Below are 11,634 nucleotides of genomic sequence, written 5' to 3'. Positions count from 1 at the left end.
TAACATGAAATTAATTAAAGATGTTCAATTTCAATCTGAAAATATTATAAAAATATTGTGTATTTAGGATACACATAACGCCTTAGCAAGACAAATGAGTCGATCTTTTTTCTAAAAATGCTTAAATGTTATTTCCGTCACTGTCATTTTCTGTGATGCATGTATATAGAGTGTTTGATGTTTACAAATTACTGTAAATAAACTAATGAGACTGTGAAGTTGAAAAAACACCCTAATTCCACTCCTAATTTCCTTAAACTACAAAACATTTTAGGTTTATTTACCTAGTAGAAGCTTTTGGGCAAAAATGCGCATATGTAAAAAGCATATGGCACCATAATAACTATCTCTGCAGATGACATATAATTAAAATATAATAATATACTGTAGCTTTGAAACACCATAAACACACTTATGAAGAACAGACTACACAGAGCAGGTTTAAAGGGGAGGCCAGGGTCACACTGACATTGACTATACAAACAATCAAGCAATCACAAAAAAACTTAACAGAGAACTAACAAACAACAGCTACAGTGCACATTATAAGAAAAGTTCCATAGAGCAAATTTGGATACAAAAAAATACAGGAAACAAGAAATAAAAAAGCAAAGGGAAAATAACACAGACACTTACGCTGCTATTGAGATGTTGGCAGCAGACATGGGGCTGACCTCCTTCACCTCCATGGCCTTCTGAAGAGCCAAGCTCTTCTTCGCTGCCTCCTCTTGTTGCTCTTCATCCTAAATTAAAGGACATTGCAGAAATGAAAGCTCAGGATAAAAGAAACATACTGCCTCTTCAGGTGACATGCAGATATAGGGAGCCTTATTAAAGGGATACTCCACTTTTTTTGGAAATAGGCTCATTTTACAACTCCCCCAGAGTTAAACAGTTGAGTTTTACCGTTTTCGAATCCATTCAGCCGATCTCCGGGTCTGGCGGTACCACTTTTAGCATAGCTTAGCATAGATGATTGAATCGGACAGGACCATTAGCATCTCTCTCAAAAAATTGACCAAAGAGTTTCGATATTTTTCCTATTTAAAACTTGACTCTTCTGTAGTTACATCGTGTACTAAGACCGACGGAAAATTAAAAGTTGCGATTTTCTAGGCTGATATGGCTAGGAACTATACTCTCATTCCTGCGTAATAATCAAGAAACTTTGCTGCCGTACCATGAGTCCAGCAGGCGTAATGATATGACGCAGCGCCTGAAAATAGGTCTAATAGGTTAGACAAACTTAGTCCCGGTCACGTTGGAAGTTACCGAGCTGGGGACTATTTTCAGGCGCTGCGTCATATCATTACGCCTGCTGGACTCATGGTACTGCAGCAAAGTTTCTTGATTATTACTATGCTAAAAGTGGTACCGCCAGACCCGGAGTTCAGCTGAATGGATTCGAAAACGGTAAGACTCAACTTTTTAACTCTGGGGGAGTTGTCAAATGAGCCTATTTCCAAAAAAAGTGGAGCATCCCTTTAAGGTCAAATGAATTACCTTTGTCAGCTCCTGTGCGTTGGCGAGGTTATCCACGGCAATGGCCAAGAATACATTGAGAAGCGTGTCTGGTTGTTTTCAGGTTAGAGAATTGTCTGTATTTCATATTGCATTTCAATTAAAGGGATAGTTCACCCAAAAATGAATTTCATACAGGTTTGGAACAATTAAACAAGTGAGTAAAAAATAACAAAATTTTTATTTTTTGGGTGAACTATCCCTTTAACATACATTAGATTTGCATTAAGACAAGATTATATTTTTACATTTTATCAATAATTTCAAGAAATTAATTTTAATGAATTTGAGTTGAATTTGAATCTTTTTTTCATGAAAAAGTATTATTATTTCTCAAATAAATAAATAAAAATGTATATATATTTATTTAAACATGTTCTTTGCCTCTTAGAATATTCACTGTAAGGTTTTCCATTTGCAGAACTTTTTAATGTAGATGTCCTAACCAGATGCAACTCCGTAACGTGTGATAAAAGGTATCAGACCTGCGATAGTGATACATGAAGAGCAACAGGGGATTCTATTTTAGAAACGGTTTCTATTTATGTGACGTCGCGGCTGGAACAACAACATACAAAGAATAATAATGATAATCTCAGGTACTGATTATGTGCTAATTAAAGTTAAAAGAATTTATTATGAGTTTGAATATCATTTTGTGTGGCCTTTATGACAGCGACGATGGATAACTCACCTCAGATCTTGAAAATAAATGTAAAAAAAAAAATCAAATTGTGAACTCAATGTGAACAATCCTATGACAAAGTTTGTTTCAGTCACTCAGTATGTATTTTTAATAATGTTCAAATTGTGTAATATCTATAAATTTGATTATGTACTTATCCATTGCGAGTGCAGTTCGCTTGCAAAGAGAGCTCTACTGATACGCTCCTCTGATTGGCTGTGATTGATTTGTCATGTCTCAAAGTTGTGTCTCTTCTGTTGTGGACAGACAAATGTCGCTGAAATCTTATCGCATCGAGTCTGGTTAGGACACACTGTGATGCTGAATATTTAAAACATCTGAACATATGTAGAACAGGATACAGTTTCCAAAAAGCGTAAGAACAATGAAGTAGACCGAGGAGAACATTCCACTCCGGACGCCACCCTGGGACTCGATGCCATGATACATCACAGCATTCCAATCCTCTCCTGTCAAAATCTGCAAGAGGCATAAACAGGTCAAGCACACCAAACAGTCTTATAGTTTAATATATATATATATATATATATACTGTATGTATATGAAAAACACATTAAACATTCATAAGGCCAAAATAAAATAAAGTATACCTGGAAGACTGTCATTATGGCTGCAGGGAAGCTGTCAAAGTTTGTAGTGGGTGTTTCGTCTTCAAAATTAAACCTAGTTGGGAAGAGAGAGAGCTTCAGCGCACTTGGTGTAAAAAGGCTTCAGATGTACACTGAAGATTTTGATGTCAGTTCTGGTTTGCTTTAATTTGGTTCAGCGATGCAGGGCTGTCAAAACAAACATACTGAGTTACCAGGATCAAAATTCTGTTTTATCATCATTTGTACCTTTGAGCACGGCACTTACAGTATCAGTAATTTGTCGACTTGAATCTGAGGCACAATCAGAATAAAATGTACTCTAATGACACATGGCTTGTTTTTAGCTTTATTTTAATTTGTTTCATTCACCCTCTGAATAAAAACACAGAGAGATTTTCCAAACCCTAAAACTGTCCCCACAGAGACCCTAGTCTTTCATCTTGACCCCCGTAAAACACACCCAATATTCTGGTGAAGTAAAAAAAAAATTCAGTCATTTCTGAAATACTAACAAACAGATGCACTTTTAATGTTTAAAAAACTGTCTGTCAAGCAAGATTTAGATTCACCACCTCTTGGATGTAAGAAAAGGAATATTTGTCCCTGTCTCAGATGAAATCAACCGGAGGATCAGTTTTCCTCTTTTGTCATTTATCTCTGCCATTCTCTTTCTCTTTCTAGCATTTTATTTTTAGATTTCAAAGTTCTCTTTTCAGCCCTGCCTTCAAATCGCCTTTCAGAGTCTGGCCTTCAAGGGAACCAACAAGATCACAGCGGTGACTCATCCATTCATAAAGGAGATTCAGAGCACGCTTGCTTTCACAACAGAGAATTATTGCGCAAGGGATATATAATTCAGTCCTGGCTTGTCGTGGGATGTGTGCATTAGCTTTACATTGTGAACACAAAGAGGTTTCCAACAGAAGCTGCAGTAGATGCATTATTGCATCCTCAGTTCACTTGAAAAAGAAGCTTAGAATATGCTTGATTACACGGAATTTTGTACATTTTGTAACTGCTGGGGAAGCATCGAAGGGTTTTGCATTTCATGCCTACACATGCAAACACTTATTTTCTTCATAGAACAAACCTGAGCGAGCTTGTGTTTCAGGGCCTTCAGGGGCCACACAACTAAAGACGACAAAAACAGGATAAAAACGTTGACAGAGGCTCATTTGACAGGATGTTCTGCTGGAGGGAAAATCTCAAATACTTCCTCGCAGTATGATCAGCAACTGAAAACTAAACCTAAAAGTCGGTTATATCATCCGCAGATATATTTATCTGAAACACAAGGAATAAAACAACCACTTCACTCAGAGCGTTTTAGCGAGCACAGACAGGGTCAAGAAACTCAATGTGCAAAGACTAAATTAGAAAGTCTCTTCAAACCACTCAAATGTTTATGCTTGTACTCTGCAATCCCTTCCAAAACTCCAGCGCTTTCACTGGTAATCTGCATGACAGCAATTTAACAAACTCTAGGGGCTTTTGACAGGACCCCAAAAACACAGTCACCAAACAAAGCCAGGTGAGTTAATACGATCCTGCAGGCATTAAACCTTGATTACATCACAGCCAATGGGAGATGTGCATGTATACTGACGTCACAACACGCACGGGACGACCACCTATCAGAACACATCATCATGAAGATCATAAATGCTTTATGTGTCAAATTAAAAATAGGACTACCAGTGCATGTGAGCTTTATTTGGAAGGGGAGAGTGACTCATGGGTACCATTTCCCATCTGACTCTTGAATATGCATTTGTTCCTTTAGACACACAGCCTGGCTGTGATGACTAATGGGCATTCACACAGGACGCGTTCTTGCGTTAAAAACAGCTAGACGGAGCGCAACTATACTAAAAAAAAAGCCATATTTAAGTGTGTGGACACGCATAATCTATTGCTAACAATAATAAACACTATCACTACACTGGAGATGTTCAGATTCATCTGATTGGATCATTGTTTAAAAATTGAAAATGATCCGTTGTGCACAAGAAGCCAAGGTTTAGCTGGTTAATAAAATAAATTATAAAATAAAATAAAATAAAATAAAATAAAATAAACAAAAGAGGGAGAGAAAGTGGAAGGGCATGACTAAAGCTTTCATTCATCAAGCTTGTTGTCAGTGGGGTGTCTTTCGTTAAGCATATTCAGCTCAGTAATTCTTTAAGCGTAGAGATCTAAATCCTTGTTGGCATGCCGTATCACTCCCTCTGCTCACAAGAGTTGGCACGAGGGCAGAGGAATTATAGAAAAGAAGGGAGCGGATGATGGATGGTTGGACTTAAATTCTGACAGAAAATGCATTTGTAAAATTTAATTGATGCGAGATGGCAACAGAAGAAAATGAATGAACTAATTATTATTGAAGGAAGGTAGGTAGTAAAGTGCGCATCCAGTAGATTCTGACACGAACGTGAGGGTCAGCGTACAGTGTGTGTGACGCGAATTTCGCCATCAAAAGAGTACGCGTGTACTCTGTATTTAATTTTTTGGCAGTACTTACATGGGTTGTAACTCGTGGCGAGAGATTGCTCTAAATTATGCATGCGTCGAACGCCTGTGTACGCGTATGAGTCAAAGGAAGTATACTTTGCAAGGCTGTGTCATGAGGCCATGGGAGAGGATATGTGATCACATGACAATAACAACATGATGTAGAACGTTGGGATTACATTCTGCACACATTCACACTATATAGAACATACTTTTTTGAGAAATAAGTACTTGTACAAAAGAAGTAGAGAGTATGCAATTTAGGATGCAGACAGTGTCCAGGAAGAAAATTCTAAAACAGCTCAAACTCGAGACTGACTATTAAAACATATTACCGGCACTGCACTTGACAGCAGGACACGTTTTTACAAGCCCATTACATAAATGAGATTGCACAATTGAGCACATGTTGTGACCAGTTTTGTTCATGGATAAGGCAGATGGAGCCTAGGGCTGATCTCAGTCTGACAGAAGACACATCAAACACGCCGTCAGGCTTTAGATCAGCTCCAGAAAACTGATCTGAAGCAGATGCCACAGAGATATTACGGAAACTTCTATTACAGCTTCATTGTAGACCCGCTGTGGTCATAAGGTTGCATTCAGACGTGCAATTCCAGCATCTTTACAGTCTGACACAGTCCCTTTTTGATTGTAGTTTTGTTATGCTATTAATTAATCAAAAAGAGCATGAGGGTTGTCTATATCTTTCAATTTGCAAATTGTTTGGTGGATGATATATGAGAAAGATGTGGAATAAGTTTATTTTTTTCGACAGAACACATAAATATTCTGTCTTGGATAAATCAAAGGGGTGAAATTGGACAGAAATGGCTAGAATGATGGAAGATCAGAAATCACTCACTGGCCCCCGAAGAGCTGCATGCCTAGCAGAGCAAACACCACGATGAAGAGGAAGAGGAGGAAGAGCAAGCTAATAATGGACTTCATTGAGTTTAACAGTGAAACCACCAGATTCCGCAAAGAGTTCCAATACCTGCAAAGAGAGAGAATTAACATATAGACCACAACATATAGAAGTGGCTCTGATCACTTTAAGAAATGCTGGTTTCAGAGTGTAAAATTAAAATAATAAAAAAAATAATTAAAATTATTCATTCTATGATTCTGTAAGGGGTTTGTTATATTGTGATAGAAGTGTCAAAGCTGATTTATTTTATATATATAAACACATCTACTTACTTGGTTACTTTAAATATACGGAGCAGACGAAGGGCTCTCAGAACACTGATCCCAAAAGATGCACCCGGCTGGATTGCTGCCCACACCACCTCAAATATACTGCCCACAATTACCTGAGAATATAAATTAAGAGCCTTTCTGTTATATGGGTTTATTTTTTGTGAGCAGATGGCAATTATTAAAACAGTCTGGACTAACTAGAAAACAAATAAAATATAATGGAAAAATAACAGTTGGAGTGAATGTGAGTAAAATGGCTCAGAGCATGAATGTGGCGATCCAGCGTGGACACAAGTATCACAGTGGCTGATAATGACTGACTGGATGCAGCCTCACAGGCTCGTCTGAATCATGTGTGCTGTGACTCACCCCAAAGTCAAAACAGTTGAATGAGGAGTGAAAGTAGTTTCTGGGCCCCAGGCCGTACATCTTTAGAGTCATCTCTGTCAGAAACAGACCCAGGAATACAAACTCTGCCAGGTCTAACAGCCCATAGAAATGAAAGGAGAGATTAGGTTATCCATCACCACCCAAGCTATTCCCACACAAACCTTCAAACTAATGCTATTACAAGGTAGAGCTGGGCAACAAAGCTAAAAGAAATAAAATACCAATATTTTTCACCATTTCGACAATCTTCAATATATACTTTTATTAAAAACATTTAAATTAATTGTGTGTATATATATATATATATATATATATATATATATATATATATATATATATATATATATATATATATTTAAATGTATTTATATCTCAATATTTATCTCAAGTTGTTAAATAGATGAGTTCAATCATTTAAGCAAAAAAGTAAAATAATGTAATTAAATGTTATTATAATTTTACTATTCAATAATTATTTTAAACATTTTTATATACACAGTGTTGTTATTACAGTGCACATTATTGTTAGCTACAACTAAAACCATTAAATATAGTTTTGGTAATTGAAAAATTATACATATTACATGAAAAACTAAAATTAGAAATGTTGCTTTGGCAACTAACTGAAATCAATAAGTTTAATAAAATTTGTAATAAATTCACATTAGTAATAAAATTTCAAAAACTAAAACTGAAATAAAAATAAAAAGTAAATAGAAATATTTAAAAAAATATACATAAAATTTACAAGAGCGCATAGCAACATAAATAAAACAAACTAAAATGAAAATGGACAATACAGAATTATAAGCTAATTCAAAATAATAATAATAATAATAATAATATATTAATAACACTGAATATATGAAAAATTCCACAGGCATTAAGTGATTAATCTGAATCCTAGCTTTGAATTGATTCATTAAAACAAGCTGCTCTATAGAAATGAATGAAATTTATCAAGTCATTTTTTGCTTGAGAAACTGAAATGAGATGCTATTACTGTAAAAGATTTAAACGTCTTTAAAACGTCTGGCTCAAATCTTTCATGTTCATGAGTCGTGACTCACAGAGCAAGGAGAGATTGCAAAACTAGTCTACAGACATGCTGTTTAGGAAACTAAATAGCCCAAAAATAATCAATGTGTTTTGACACAGTTCAATTGTATTTGCTAGTGAACAGGAAGCAAGCGCTCTTACACAGGGCCTTGGTGAGCCCCTCAGGCTGGTCGTAATGGACCATAGCCACGCACATCGTGTTCAATCCCACCAAGCAGAGAACGATCCAGTAGAAGCTTTGTGCCTTCACCATCCGCCGGATGAAAAAGCGGATCCTCTTTTCCTTTCGACGGAAGTACGAGGAGCTATCGTTCTTACTGCTCTTCAGGCTAGCTCGAGCGAAAGGTGATCCAGGTGGCGCTAGAGAGATTAAAAAAACATTCAAAAACAAATTAAGGGAAGATACTTAAACTCTGATCACAGAGCTACTACTGTAAATTCATCTTTAATGTGACTATGAATAATACATGCAAGAATATAAACGGCATTTTGTTGAGATGGATTTGTTATTCATTATAGTGTTAGGCAGAGACACCTAAGTGTTTAAGATTATAAATCATTCTATCAGCTTTTTAAATCTAAAAACAGAAGAGAACATCTACTCAAGCTTGAAAGATTTTAAGGCTTATTACGGCAGTACTAATGCACAGCAGAAGTCACCTGATCCTGCTTTCCCGTCTCCATTTTACCCACTTCAGCTAATGGGCACATTCAAGCTAATCTGAGAAACTCTGTAGAGGTTTCAGTTTACTATTTACCAAGTGATTTAAAGTGATTTATTTGCTTTTTGCTGACTATTAATATCATTCTATAAAAGATATATAAAATAAAATAAAATAAATTGAACAAATTCTATTCTAATGCTATATTGGAGAAAAATTTTATGCAGGCTATGTAAAAAAGTAGCATTTGGCTTAGACAAAAAGGGTCATGCATCACAGTAATTGTTAATGAGAGTTTCTTAAGGTTAAAGGTCAAAGCTTACCGACAGAGGAGATGTCTGTGAAATGTTCCTCTCCTTCTTCAGCACTGATGAGGTCGTTTCTACCCTTTCTGGTCTTTGTTCTTTTCAGGACTGAACACAAAAAATGCATAAGCATGCAAATACATATACACAAACATTATGATAGAGTTTAAAGAAACATTAAATTCCTAATCAGATTGGGGAAAAAAATCATAGCACAGTTAAGCACGAGTTAAGCACAAACCAAAACACGTTTTTACTAGCATATGATTTTTATCAAATGAGGAACAAGTGGTTAACAATATTACATCTGGAAAACAATCATTTTAGTTGTCTATCAAAACAATGTAATGTCTTAATTTTTCATTAATTGAATGATATTATACTTATTATATAAGCTTCATATGAGTGTCTAGCTACAGTGAAGTAATGTGTGCACATTACAGGCCTGATCTTGCAGTGACTCAATGGTCATGTGAAAACACAATCCTGAGTTCCCGCCACTCTCACACTTTTACTTTCTCTATCTATCTATCCCGTTCTCTAAATGCATAGATCCAGTCGACACCACTAATTACAGCTCAAGAAGGAACCATAGCTTTAATCATATGCCGAGGTCCTGAACCATAGTGAAAACAGTGAAGATAGAAAACAAACAGATGTAATGACATTCTGTTGTAAGATGGGCAAAGCTATATACAATCACAACTTTACCTGATTTACTTATTGATTAATATTGCTTGTCAGCTCATTAATTACAGCAGGTTAGCAGGCCACTAAATAACAAAAACATTGATTCATAGACTGGTATAAAAAACAAAAACCTGCCTCAAAGCAAACCACATCAAAATAGAATTTTCTATTGTCCAAGTTTTTGAATAAACATAACAATTAAACACAGATAAATGTATATTATTAATACAGCTAATAAAACTAAAATACACCACAACTGCAGCCTGCTGGAAAAACAGCATTACCTGTATTTTGAAAATAGCTGAACTAATGTCATGCTGCAGAAAATGTACTTAAGTTAGTGGCATCACTACTTAGCTAGTCAGTCCCCAACATTGTGTGGCACGCATGTGAGAATGTATGTGTGCATGCATATAATCCAATTATCCCAGTCGTCTTAATCCCTGTAATTACTTCTGGCTTCCAAAACAGCCCAAATTGACAGAGATTATGGGCCTTGATAAAACAGAGTCTGCGAGTAGAAAAGCAAGTAGCTTGCAGTGCGAATATAGGCAATATGGCATTAAGGATAAATAAAACAAATATTTTCTTTCTTCTCTTCACATATTTCCTACTGAAACTGGACATAAATACAATACACATGGACTTTTATGTACATTTATTCTTGTATCTGTGGGAAAAATTGTATTTTGAGAGGGCTCTGCACAACATGTGATCAATTCACTTATCTAGCAACTGTGCCCAGGTGAAAAGATCGAAATCTAAACTCAGATTTACCAAAAGTCATTTTGCCCCATTACAGTGCAAAAGCATGGTCACATATGATGGCTCATGTAACAAGAGGGCATTCCTTCCACTGGCCTGGTTTGTCATAGGATACTATGGTAAACCAGCCCCATTGACCCTTGCCCAGTGCTTAATCTGAGTCGGTTCCTGTTCTGGAAAATGTCAGATTTTGGATTTTTTGCGTTCCGACATTGTTTTTAAACAAATCCGGCATAAACATGCGCTGTCAGTTTATTTCTATGGAAGTTGAGCTTCACGCAAATGTATTTGGAGTTTATGTTTTGCTATTGGACCTCAGCATATATATTTTTTGATGAGCTTTCTTAAGTTCAAAATCATTATCATTGGTTGGTGTTTACTGCTTATTGTTTTGCACGCAGTAAAGCGTAACGTTTGGAGAGTAGAATGAAGTTTGGAGAGAGTGTATATACCTGAAGAATTCTTCTAATATAAATAAGTTCATATTGCCAAAATGTCAAAAAGACAGTCAAGCATATTTTTATTTTCCATATCCACGACTAAAGCTGGTAGTGTTTCCCATCAAAAGAGATCCCAAAGATGGAACTGCAAATAATAATCAGGATAGCGGGAGACACGAGCAACGGGAGTTAGATCAGTCAGAATCAGAAATCGATGTAGTGGAAAAGGCAACAACGTCGTCCGTGAGAGAATATATCACTGATCAACTGAATGATATTATGTCTCAACAAATCTATATACGAGACAGAATAATACACTAGGCTGTAGTTAGGGCTGTGCAGAAACTAGTGAATGATGCTCTTACAGTTGTGCCGTCACTGTTTAGAGACGTCACTGTATGTTCCGGGAAAACTTAAGTTGTATGGTCAGTGTCGGGCACAGTGCCTTTTAATTGCTGTTTTTGATCCGGCAATTATTTATTTACAAATTAAGCACTGCCCTTGCCCTCTTTTCACCTGGGTTGTTTTGCTTCCTCCTGTACCACGCACCATCCAAAGGGGATTTCTCCTCAGCATTCTGATCCTCCTCCGCCAGCAACACCTCCTCTGGAATGAACAAATATAAGTAAGAAAACCAGTGAAACCATTATATGAAATACACTCTATAAAGAATTAAGGTCCATTCTCACTAGTACTGTACAGAGGACTAAATGATACTAAAATTTTTGCACTACAACTATTCAGATGCCGTACTTTCTTTTAAATATATAACAATATATTAGACTTTATCTG

General features: G+C 36.2%; 1 protein-coding gene across 1 annotated transcript in view; it reads right to left on the bottom strand.

The window, feature by feature from the left end:
* cacna1bb (calcium channel, voltage-dependent, N type, alpha 1B subunit, b) overlaps positions 1-11,634 on the bottom strand; it is a 147,399-nt gene that overhangs the window by 51,574 nt on the left and 84,191 nt on the right. The window contains exons 10-19 of the mRNA XM_084137076.1: positions 11,359-11,448; positions 8,966-9,055; positions 8,122-8,340; positions 6,901-7,013; positions 6,532-6,644; positions 6,194-6,325; positions 2,818-2,890; positions 2,569-2,686; positions 1,504-1,571; positions 637-743 (exon numbers count right to left, since the gene is read on the bottom strand). Of these exons, the coding sequence (XP_083993202.1) occupies positions 637-743; positions 1,504-1,571; positions 2,569-2,686; positions 2,818-2,890; positions 6,194-6,325; positions 6,532-6,644; positions 6,901-7,013; positions 8,122-8,340; positions 8,966-9,055; positions 11,359-11,448 (1,123 nt within the window). The remainder of the gene's footprint in view (positions 1-636; positions 744-1,503; positions 1,572-2,568; positions 2,687-2,817; positions 2,891-6,193; positions 6,326-6,531; positions 6,645-6,900; positions 7,014-8,121; positions 8,341-8,965; positions 9,056-11,358; positions 11,449-11,634) is intronic.

The sequence above is a fragment of the Abramis brama genome (assembly GCF_963993115.1).
Source record: "Abramis brama genome assembly, chromosome: 15".
NCBI classification, from domain to species: Eukaryota; Metazoa; Chordata; class Actinopteri; order Cypriniformes; family Leuciscidae; genus Abramis; species Abramis brama.
This window is presented reverse-complemented; position numbering and strand designations above follow the sequence as displayed.